This window comes from Gymnoscopelus braueri (assembly GCF_963280865.1).
Source record: "Gymnoscopelus braueri genome assembly, chromosome: 5".
Classification (NCBI taxonomy): Eukaryota; Metazoa; Chordata; class Actinopteri; order Myctophiformes; family Myctophidae; genus Gymnoscopelus; species Gymnoscopelus braueri.
In genome coordinates this window covers 39,919,314-39,931,813 of record NC_137606.1, presented here as the reverse complement: position 1 = coordinate 39,931,813, position 12,500 = coordinate 39,919,314, and the positions used below count along the sequence as shown (strand labels likewise).

Genomic DNA, 12,500 nt, shown 5'->3' with positions numbered 1-12,500 from the left:
CAGGTAGTATACTGTAATTTCCTAGAGGTTATGAAGTTGTAGGGTTTAGTTAGCATGAATTCACTTCAAGTATTGTGCATAGTAGACACAGCATCATTGTCCATATTCTACTTGTAGACATTTATTTGTAGGACATTATGTATCTCTCCACAAGGTTACATGAATTGAATGAAGTTCCGTATAGTGTTGGAGCAGCTGGCATAAAACACTGTAATGCAGTACATCAGTATGCTCTCTAAACGTGCGTTCCCACTGTTGCTTGAATTGCTTCTCTTTGATCACGCTGGTCAGGATTGGTAAACGTGAGGCGAACGTTGCTTCACTTGGGATTTTCCAACTGGAGAAAAGATGCAAAGGCAACAAAACGTTTCGTTCGGGTCGCCCCGTTAGCCTCATTCGCGCCGCTCGATGCAACGTCGCGCCAAGTCGCGTCTTTGCTTTGACTTTTTTTGAAAAATCTGGAAAGTGTGAGAACCACTGATTTAGAAGGCATTTGTAGAATCGGCCTCAGGTCTTAACACATTGATTGCAAAGATATTAAACATAGTTTTCTATCCCCTTGCCAGCGTATAATTACCTAAATCCGATGATATTTGAAACGCCGTGGAACCGACATTGTGTCCCAAAAACACAAACAAAATAGTCCCCGTGGGTTAGCGGAGGGATCTGTGTATCCATAGGAACGACAACGTTCCAACCGCGATCCGCCATTTTGGGGCTTCGGCCCGCTGAAAACTAGTGGTTTTCAATGCAAAAAAAATAAACTGAGTTACAGCTGTTTTTCTGAAAATTCCAAACAGGAAGCGAATGGCTTCCTGTTTTTTTGGAACGACGTCACATCCACATTCTACTTCTCTGAATGACGATCGATAATTCCAAAGCTGTGTTAGGTCAACCCTTGTGGAATTTTCCAAAACAAATGAAAGAACGCATCAATGCGAATGTGTTAATGCCTTAATACAGTATGTCAGTCAGTATGTTCGCTACAGTACAGTACATCAATATGCTCTCTAAAGCGCCGCTCACACTACGATAACTACACACCACAACTATAACGACAACGATAGTCATTCACAATATCATTTGGATCACTTTCAGAGCGATTTTATGAACGATAGCTACATTGACATCCAATCAAAATCCATGTAGGACATCTGGGGTGGAATCGGTCTCACTCACCCTCTGAAAGTTTTGATGAGGAGACGATTATGAATAGCTAACGCTAGCTGGTAGGCTTGCTGCCATTACCTCAGGAACTATCTTGCCTCCTTATAATTATAGATCAGTTATGATCAGTTATATTATTATAATGATTATAATTGCATGAGTGAGTCTTTCAGCTCCACTGAGAAGGAGATCTCTCCTCTCTCTCTCGCTCTCGCTCTCTCCAAGCCTAGTTGACAAACCTAGTAATTAATTTCCCAATGAAGCAAGCGGGCAGAGGAGCGGTCAACAGGCAGAGCGACCAGCGGGCACAATCCTGTGAATCTCAGTCATGTTCATCTCAAGCACATGCCCACCCGTTGCCAGAGTTGAATTGTCTTGTCTGTTGTTGTTTTTACGTGACACGGCACAATTCACGGAGAGAGAGACCATTGCAGAGACAGAGACAGATCCTTGCTGTTTTTGAGTTCCCTGAAATATATGACTGTTTTTTAAACAGTTCAAGCCATAAACAGGAGGGCTTTCAATATGTTCTAGAATATCTTGCTATAGCCCATAAAGAGAACACCTTTACACAGGGGGATACAGTAGACTGGCTCCCAAGAGGCTTTTTACATCTTTAAACGCGGAAGGCTTGTCTTGTGTGTTTATTCATGTTCCCCGTTTGAATAGACCTGTCTGCTGCACAGTGTCTTTCGGAGCATGTCACAAGTCCTTAACCCCTGTCGTCACACCTGAAAGAAAGAGGAATTTGGTGATCTTGGTCCATGAGAAAAATAACAAACACCTTAGACATGGATGAATATGTCAGAAGGCTGATATAGTAGACAGACAGACAGACAGACAGACAGACAGACAGAGACAGACAATTTGATACGTAGATCATTGATAGATGCTTCACTGCCTCCCAAGTCCCATGCTTCAAGTTGTTCTTCAGAAATGAGAATAGAACACTACTTTATGAATTATAATAGAATAAAATAGAATAGAGTACTACTTGTGCCTGAGGGCACACGGAAGCTGGCATCTGATCTGCACTCTGCCAACCCTGTGAGCCAGCTGTCATTTAGCCAGCTATTTTGTGTCATCTGGCCAGGGATTGGAACTGTCAGTCTTTGGGCTACTAGTGTGCCTCTCTAACCTCTGGGCTATCTACTACCACCCAAGTTGCCTGCCAATTATTTTGACAGGCTAGAACTGGCCCTGGTCAGTATTCTCTCTGTAGTGCAGTACATCAGTATGCTCTATGATGCAGCATTTCAGCATGTTCTCCATAATGCATTATGTCAGTATTCTTTTAATGGTTCATTATGGCAGTATGTTAAATGCTCTATCACCTTTATCCAAATCCAGTTCTTTACAATGTCCTTTACATTCACACCCATATTCACGCCAATGGCAGAGGCAACCGCAACCAGCTCATTAGGAGCTGTTAGCTGTTCAGTGTCTTGCATAAGGATCGACACTTTGACACAATGCTATAGGAGAAGCCAGGGATCAAACCTGGAATCTTGCGGTTTGATTGATTGAATACAGAGTAGTAGAATGAGAATTTTCCCATGTGTGTTCTATAGATGGGTGGTACCACGTCGTTGTTGCTCCCTCTAGTACTATGGCTGTGGGTGTCACTCACTTTGGAGAAGTAGGTAGTCAGGTATGAGGGTATTGAGGGCATCAAGGGTAATGCCCATTTGACTGATCTTAAAAACCAATCCCATTTTTAATTGCTCAACCCTGTCTTCTACCCTGAGCCATCCCAGACTAGCAAAATGTGTTGGAATTAGGTGGGTCATGGGCTTTTGGCCGAGAAGTCATCGAATCAGTTTGTTTTGGGAGGTCTAGAAGCTTCGTTTTTTAGTGACATTGAGATGGAGTTGGAGAACCAAGAGGTGCAAGCATAGTCAAAGTGGCATTGAATGAGGGCTCCGGCAAGAGTCTCGACCCCAACATTTTCAGCCAATTTATTTCTATTATCTACACATACTATGTCTTGTGAAACGTGATATATAACCATATGCCATTATAAACTACTACAAGTCAAGCTGTTTCAGCTGGAAGTGAGATTACCCATTCTAGTGAATGAGGCAGCCTAGAGGGCGGAGCCAAAGAGTACACCGTCCGTATGTCACTGATCACCAGTTCTAGGCAACACAGAAGGGGGGAGACTTTTTTCTTATTTCCACACAACAGCTTTAAGGTGTATTAATGACATAGTTCAATGTTGAAAATGACCGGTATTCCCCTTTAAGAAGTAGTGGTGCAGCTGTGCCTTTTTTTATTACCAGCAAAGGTTTGAGGTTCAAGATGGTTCTTTGTTGTAACATCTTGTGCACAGAGTACATCAAAGTAAAACTTATTTTTGTTCGGCTTCCTTCAGACAATGTAACAGCATAGGCAAGAGAGAGAGTGAGAGTGAGAGAGAGAGAGAAACGAGCACAGAAAAGAGCAGTTTTTATACTAATTGCTTCAGACAACACCTTCATGGTGTTTTTCATACACACAGCAAGTGTATTGACAAAGAAATGATCTCTGCATCCACCATTCATCTCCCTCTCTCTTTTCTCTCTCTCTGTCTCTCCATCCATGCTATAATTGAAAGAGTGTGTGTGCGGTCTGCCTGATGTGAGCCGCGATGGCTGCAGCCAATCCCATTAGTCAGATGAGCAGGCCTCCAATGAGGGGTAAAGCATAATGACAAAACCAGCCTCTCTCTTTCTCTCACTCCATCTTTCTCGGTCTCTCTCTCTCTCCATCTGCTCTCTCTCTTCATAATGTCTCATCTGTCACTCGCTCAAGCTCCTCTCTGGGGTATGGGGTGTTTGTGAGTGAGTGTGGAGTGTGAGAAACAGATAGAGAAATAGACAGAGGATGGGACAGAGAATGAAAGAGAGACGAGTGAATAAATGGTGTGTGTGTGTGTGTGTGTGTGTGTGTGTGTGTGTGTGTGTGTGTGTGTGTGTGTGTGTGCGTGTGCGTGTGCATGCGTGTGCGCGCACATGTCTGAGTGTGTAATGTGTTTTTATATGTTAGCTTTACCTGATGAAGGTACAGTATAAGGACTGAAACATATCTCTAAAAGTGTTGGGGGTAATGTGCTACGCAAGTGCTTTTGCATTAGAGTACTTTGCTATTTAACAAGTAACAAAATAATGCTTTGTTGTTGCAAATCAAGTAATCTGTTACTTACGGTAGTTACATTTTCAAATAAGTAATCCGTTTTTTACTTAGAAATTCCTTGTTCCTTCTGTTGCCACAAATGAAAAAGAAAATCATAAGTTTCTGGTCATTTCCTACTTCTTAAGCGTACAGGGAGGTTTCCAGATGGCTGTGGCAGTGCACATTTGCAGCTCAGTCAGCGAGTGAGTGAGATTGCAGAAGGCAGAGACGTCAGCCTTTACGTTATTTAGAATTTGTAGATGAAAAGGGTAAGAACAACAATGACATGCAAATTTTGCCTGGGTGACAAATGTCTATCAGCTTCAAAGAGCTCTACTTCAAATTTGAAGAAGCTTCTCCAAGCCAAGCACATCTCCACAACACTGGTGGTGACTCTGGTACATTCTTGACAATTGCAGTGACAACCCAGAAATGTGTGTGGGGAGGAATCAATTGGCATAACGACTACATTGGGGAGAAAAAGTGGGTAAAAAGCAAAAAAAAAAAAAAAAAAGTAATCTAACGAGTTACTTTTAAAAGTATATATATCGAATAAAGTTTGTTGTCCGCTTATGGTAGTGTGATATTCCCTCCTTCCTGAGAATTTAAGTCTATAAGAAACTGAGCCTTTATTGTGGAGGATTGTTGGCTTTGGTTTGGTGTTAACGTGTTGACACACACAAAGCACAATGAACAATAACACAAGTTGCCTCGGGGGTTGCGCCTAACCAGTTGATTATGTTTTTGAACTTCTGTATAATTTGGTTCTATTGCATCATTATAACTTTACTCTTTTTTTTCACTTCATGCATAACGTGAAAACTTTCTTGGCTATTGAATGTATTCTCTGTCAGCGATTCTATAGTAGTACACAGTGATTGATTATGTTTGGAAAGTAGGCAGCACAGTAGCAATGATTGGGTGCTAGGAGTGGATGGGTAGGAGGAGGTTCTATTGAAAAATAATTGCGCAGAGCAGCTCATTAAAAAGAAAAATGAATCAAATGAATGTGAAATAAATAGTTCATTTTTGGGTGACTGTGAACTTCAAAATTCAAAATTGTGAAGTATGAACGTGAACTAGTTCATTTGAATCTGTGCGAAATGAACTTCGAGCTAGCTCTTGTGAAGTGTGAATACTGTCTATGGGGACAGTGTCTTTTATCTTACTAAAGAGACCCATTAAAATCCATTGTGCTAATGAGGCCTCACTCAGCTCTGCTGTCTTTCAGACTCACTGTGTAATCATTACAGTGATGTCACCAACAGGCTCTCTTATTTCATGTGGCTCCACACACATGCATTAGTGTATTTAGGTCACAGTAAGGATGCATGACTTGCGCACACACACACACACGCACGCACGCACGCACGCACGCACGCACGCACGCACGCACGCACGCACGCACGCACGCACGCACGCACGCACGCACGCACGCACACACACACACACACACACACACACACACACACACACACACACACACACACACACACACACACACACACACACACACACACACACTGTACCCCTAGGAGTATGCATTTGAGAAACACTGCTCTAAGACACCCTCAAATCATAAATGGCACTCCTCTCCAGCTGTGCACAGGCTGACAAGTCATGTGTAACGAATGAGTGAAACAGGTGAATAAGTAAATAATAAATAAATACAGTAAATAAACCACAGACACACTCACACTCACACACACACACACACACACACACACACACACACACACACACACACACACACACACACACACACACACACACACACACACACACAGTGACACACACACACACACACACACACACACACACACACACACACACACACAATCCAAGTGAAGCATCCACACCTGTAGATTAACCCTGCTGAGTGGCAGACGGGTCACACTTCGAACAAGGACATTCACTGTCACTCGCCCTCCATCCCTCCCCCCCCTACCTTTTGCTCTTTGCTCAATTAAGTTCACTTCACAAGTGCTTTGCTGGCGAGATGCTGGGGTGGTGCTGCCAAGGCACTTTTGGCAAGGCAAAAAAGGCAAGGCAAAAAAAACCTAAAAAGATAAAACACGTGGAAAAACAACATGCCTTGACGTCTGCAAGGGGCCTCACAACGGGGGAAGGGTTGCTCTTGTCCCGCAGGCAGATAGGCTGCGTGCTCGGCGGGGGCACAGAGCTGCCGCACAGCATTTTTACTGGAGAGAATGAAAAGGGGTGTTGAACACTTGAATGAATCATCATTTATTCTTTTTCTCGCCGGCTGTGTTTTCCTCAACCCTCTGACTGATGAGAACAGACAGAGACGGGAGTCTTTCTTTTATCCTCTACACTCTCCTGACTTGTTCCCTGTTCTCTCCCTGTCACGGACGTCAACACTTATTGTTTCTCCTTACCTTTCCTCCAGTTTTCAGTCATTCAGGGAACTCGGGGCAGAGTAGAAGACAGAGCTTTGGGCAAGATAGAGGCGTCTTAACATATAAACACAATGCTGCTGTCTGAGAAATATAACAATAGAAAAGCCACTGGCATTCAAGTGAAAGTTATAATTCAAAGCTTTGTGCTGTGCGACCAGAAAGCTAATATAAAACATCCAACCAGAGGGATGAGGGTTGGATGAGGGTTGGATCTTTACTTCTGTAAACCTGTGATTTGACAATAAAGCTGCGAGGGCTGTAACTGCATGATTGTGTTAGTAATGTCTAGTAGAGGTTGAGAGAGAACCTACAGTGGCTCAGGAGGTTGATGCCCAGTTTGTCCTGGCTGCAATGTTGTTTGTCGACTCGACTCAATTCCTCCAAACGAACCAACAAAACCCACTGATGCACCCAGACTTTAGGTTGTGCATAAAGAACACATTGTCCACACAACAACTTGAGGTTTAAGTTTGCATGTTTACTTAGCCCAAAAATGTGCATACAAACAGATTCTTCCATGGCATGGCATTGTTCTCTGGCACTGTGGCTCTGGCACTGGTAAAATCTGTCTGTCCACCCAGGTGCATGCCCTTTTCCAATCACCCAGGCCTACATATGCCCTTTCTGTCAACCAATTAGGCCTGGAGAGGCGTGCCCTTGGTGCCCAAATAATAATCGGAATAAACAAAAACAGTGAAATGGCTTCTACACTGGCATCATGACAATGTGTCCTTGAGCAAGACACTGAACCCATAACTGCTCCTGATGAGCAGGTTAGTGGCGTGCACGTTCGTGTCCACCATGTGTGTGAATGGGTGACTGTAGTGCACACTGTAAATCGCTATAAATGTTTCATATTAATGCAGACCATTTACCAATTAATATTGAATTAACCCATTAAGACCTCAGGCCGATACTAGTACAAATGTCTTCTAAATCCTAACAGTTTTCTGAAAAACTTATGTCTCTATGTTCTCAAAACCTTTTCATGTCAAGGACCACCCAAACTTATATGTATTTGACCCCCATCTCAAAATATTTTGTTCCAGGGAGTCGGGGACCCCCAGAAGCAAAGATTTGAGTAAAACATTTTTATTTTCAAAAATAGCAGATCTATGAGCTTGTAGATCTGCTCATTTTTAATAGCCAAAGTATAAAATAATGGATAAAGTGTTTAAAACCTGAAATGACACAGATTCCTTCCCGGTCTAAATGGGTTAATTAATGAATTGAATTAACCTTAGCCTATCCTCTCATTTGCTCTCTCTCTCTCCTCTCCTCTCTCTCTCTCTCTCTCTCTCTCTCTCTCTCTCTCTCTCTCTCTCTCTCTCTCTCTCTCTCTCTCCACCCCTGTCTCCCAGGGTCCTCCACAACTACATGCTGTGGCGTATCGTGGTGGCGCTGAGCGAACACCTGTCCACAGCCTTCCGTAGCACCATCCACGAGTTCTCCAGAGAGATCGACGGCACAGAGAGGCAGCTGGAGCTGAGCAGACTGTGTCTCACACAGGCCAACAAGCACTTTGGCATGGCTCTGGGAGCTCTGTTTGTCCAGCAGCACTTCTCCTCTCAGAGCAAGGCCAAGGTACCACATGGATAGATAGAGGGATGGATGGACTGATAGAGGGAGGGACAGATAGATGTATTTTTTTTTTAAATTTTGTATCTGTCTTTCTCTCGTGATATGTCTTCATTTCTGATATGGCGGTTTGGTGATTTCTGATGGATTTGAGAATTCCATCCGTGTCAATCTCTTCCCCACTATTTTGCTCTTGACCCAGGTCGCTTCGTTTCAAACCCCTACCTCTTCCCTTCCATCTCTCTCCGTCTCTCTCTCTCTCTCTCTCTCTCTCTCTCTCTCTCTCTCTCTCTCTCTCTCTCTCTTAATCCTGCCATCTTCTGCTCCTATCCCTTTATCTAATATGTTTTGTAATATCTTTGTCCAGTCTCTGGCATATGGTTTTCAACCCCTGTGACCTCTATGCGTTTTCTTTGAGCCCTTCATCATATCTCATTCACCCTTTTATCTTTTTCTCTATCTTCTCTCTGCTCCCCTCACTGTCCTCGTTCCACCTCACTGTCTCTGTTCCTCACTGAGCTGCCTCTCTCTCTCTCTCTCTCTCTCTCTCTCTCTCTCTCTCTCTCTCTCTCTCTCTCTCTCTCTCTCTCTCTCTCTCTCTCTCTCTCTCTCTCCAATTAAAAGAAAAAACAGCTTTCTGCAGATTTCCTGGGATGGAAAATGTACGTGTGAAATAGTTCTATAGGTATTATTGAGCACTAATTACTCATTCTGTACTTTAATTGAAAGCTTGAGTTCAGGAGTTCACAAAGTTCCAATTAAAATACTAAGCCATTTGAGTGTAAACTTCAATAGTTTACACTATAACGTGATTTTGAAGAACACAAGGATTGAATTGAGAAACAAGACGCATCTCTCCTCTTCCCTCTCTCTGTTTTACTCCCCTTTAGTAGCTGAAGTTTACTTTTAAAAAGTATCCTGTCAGTAAACTGGTGAAAGCCAAATTATTCCTCAGTAATGTTTCAATGTTTTCATTCATTATTAGAGTGAGGGCTGAACATTTATGCTAATGAATTATGTGCACAGGTATGCACAATCATCGAGGACAAAAGTTTCTTTAAGAAAGTGGTTCTCAGTGGTTCTCAAACATTTCAATTTCAAGGACCCCCATACATTTACAGACCTGTAAAGGTTCATTTTGGTAACCCCTCTGGAACCACTGCTCTAATTTATCAAAACTTTGATTAAAAAAATATGTATTCTGTGAATTGATTGTCAATTATTTACCCAACAAATGAAGAATGGTAGATTTACTCCATCAACATTTAATTGTAATCATACAATTATAAAAACGAAGAAAAATAAAAAACTGTGAAACTTGATACTTCATCACTTGTAAGCTCTGATGTGGTGCCAATTTTAACTTTTTTGTTTAGTTCAACACATCCCCAACAATTCTATCGTACTCCTTCATCAGTCTGGTGCTCTCCCTATTGTTTTAGAACAAGAGGTGTAATTAAATCGATCAAAGGGTATTTGTGCTCACTAATCTGTGGCCAGACCTCTGGGGCTCAAGGTGTTTGTGCTGGAGGCTCAGTTAATCCCACTCTAACGTCTCACTTACTGAACCTCTTATAACATGGACCTGAAGAACTAAGGGCCGTTTCACACTCAGGTCCCGGGTGCGCATTCCAGACCGCTTGGCTAGTGTGAATGTAGCGAATCGACCCGCGAAACGGATAACCGTTCCGTTCCCGAAACCACCTCGGGAGGCAGTCTCGGATCCGAATCATGCGTTTTCGGGTACGGTAGCTGCAATGTGAAAGCAAGCGTACCATTAGACGGAAGTGGCCCGCTATTTGGAATAGGTGACGGTATATAAACTCGACAAAAACAGCCAACAAAAACACAGCTCTTCTAGCCGGTGCTACTGAATGAATGAAAACGCCCCAGAATGCATTGCGCACTTAAAGGGCTGGTGCATATTACTCTTAATATAATCAACTTATATGGGAGCCTTTCTAACAATTTTACTCATTCAATTCTGAACCGATTCTTAAAATTTAAAATTCTCGATTAGCTGTGAAGGGCCTTCTTTCATGTCTATCAGTCATGAAACATTGGCGGGTCTCCATCGCGCATTTCAGGTGCGCGAGCAGCGCATATAGTATATCTTGTGGGTATCTTGTGGAGTTTCAGCTACTATGCATCCCAGAAATATATAGCTTATAAGGCTTTGTAATTTGAAATTTGTAAGTAAATATGGTAACTCATTTAGATGTAGGCCTACGTAGGTTTATAGTTTCCCAAGGACTATAGCCGTTTCACTCATGATGCAATTTCTCCTGAATGCACAGTTTAGTTTATCCCTTCTAAATAGCTTATGTGAGCATAATAAAGAATAGCAGAATAATACATTAAATTACTATCCAAAATACATTATAATGAGCATTATGAGGACCAGTTATATGAAGATAATATATAATATAATATTATAATGAGCATAATGAAGAATAGCAGAATAATTACTATCCAAAATAAATGAGAAGTTTCTTTTTATTAATTCTACAGTTTCACACACAAACGTGGGCTACAAAAACGAAACATCTCTGTGCTTTATTGTCATAAATTGCACTCTTCTACCATATGAATCTGTCATTCATAATTATTGATGTAATTCACATGTATGTCTGTATTTGTTTGTTTGTTGATGTGGGCAACGAGACCAAAGTTATTTTGGTCTCATTTTAGTTTGTTTAAATGTGTTTTCTTTATTGCTTGTCAGAATTAACTTACTTGTTAACTATGGTAGGCTATTCCCTTATGCTTAAAAAAAAACGTGTATCTTTTATTTGACCTTTTCTCCAATTGTAGCATAAAATAAGGTAACTCATGTTTTGAAAAGTGCTATATAAATAAAGTTATTGTTTTATTATTATGTAGCCTACTTAAACCCTCTATTCTCAGTAAAAACGGACCTACTTTTCTTGGACGCTTTTATCTGTCAACACCAAATCTCTCTGTCAAAAATAGCAGATCTACAAGCTCACAACGGGTCGCGCGTTGTGAGCTTGTAGATTGGCTATTTTTGGCTTATGTTCCCCCCATGCTGGGGTTCATGTGGTTAATACTATTCATAATAATGTAATGGTGTTTTAATTTTGTCAAGGCACCTTGAAATAAAATATTAATATTATCCAGTGATATAAAAACATTAGCTAATGTTTTCATATCACTGGATAATATTAATATTTTATATTGCACATGCATGATGTTTTCATGATGAGTAGTGTTATTCAGTTCTCACCGCAACTCCGCCCCCTTGCTTTCAACATATTTAAACGCAGATTTGTGCGAGACCAGCACAAAGATTGTCGCATAGTTGATGACGTCTGTGTCCACAGGGGAAACACTATGTGCATGCCGCCACCTGTAGGATCGGGGGTGTATATGCATGTGTTCTGTGGTGCGATAGGATCTATGCCCAATGTGAATGCAGGCCACTGAGGCCAGCATTCGAATTGGGAAACGTTTTCAATGAAAACGGATCCAGTGAGAAACGGCCCTAAAGTGCTTTCCTTTTAAAACTGTGCTTGTTTTATCTAGATTTTTGGTTAATCTTTTCTTATTTAAATTTCAAATGACAATAATGATGTTACTGCTACATCGTATGCAAAGACCGACTTTATGGATCTTCTGATGTGATCTATATGAGGTGATTCATATTTACTCGCTGATTTCAGTTCTGACTTTTGGTGACTTGAAGATTATAACTTATTTTTGACCACAATCAAATTAGACATGGTTTCTCATGTAATTTTTTTATTTTTTTTTTACTTAAATTTTTATCCCGCAATTTTGTAACCCTATTTTTTACACCCAGTGCCAATCTCATGTAAAGTTGTCGGCTCAGTGATGGCACATCAGTTGTCACGTTGGGTCCCATAAGGCTGAAGCTGTATGAACATGTGTTGACGGTGGCATGGTCCTTTAACCCTGTGCTCTCTTGCCTGCAGGTACAGGAGCTGGTGGAGGGCATAAAGCACTCCCTGGACATCCGGCTCCGGGAGCTGGACTGGATGGACGAGACGACTAAGCAGGCCGCCAGAGCCAAGGTACGATGTAGGCATGAGCCAACTCATGTCATAGAGGTGACCAGAGATGTACTGTATATCATTTTGTTAACATTGCTTAGCAACCCTGGAGGAGGTTCAACTCAAAACTGCTCACGAAAACTGTTAA

At 41.8% G+C, this 12,500-nt stretch overlaps 1 protein-coding gene across 1 annotated transcript in view; it reads left to right on the top strand.

Annotated features, from left to right (window-relative positions):
* The window catches only part of LOC308085747 (endothelin-converting enzyme-like 1), a 57,035-nt gene that overhangs the window by 23,980 nt on the left and 20,555 nt on the right, over window positions 1–12,500 (top strand). Inside the window, exons 8-9 of the mRNA XM_080429056.1 lie at window positions 8,102–8,324; window positions 12,275–12,373. Of these exons, the coding sequence (XP_080285182.1) occupies window positions 8,102–8,324; window positions 12,275–12,373 (322 nt within the window). The remainder of the gene's footprint in view (window positions 1–8,101; window positions 8,325–12,274; window positions 12,374–12,500) is intronic.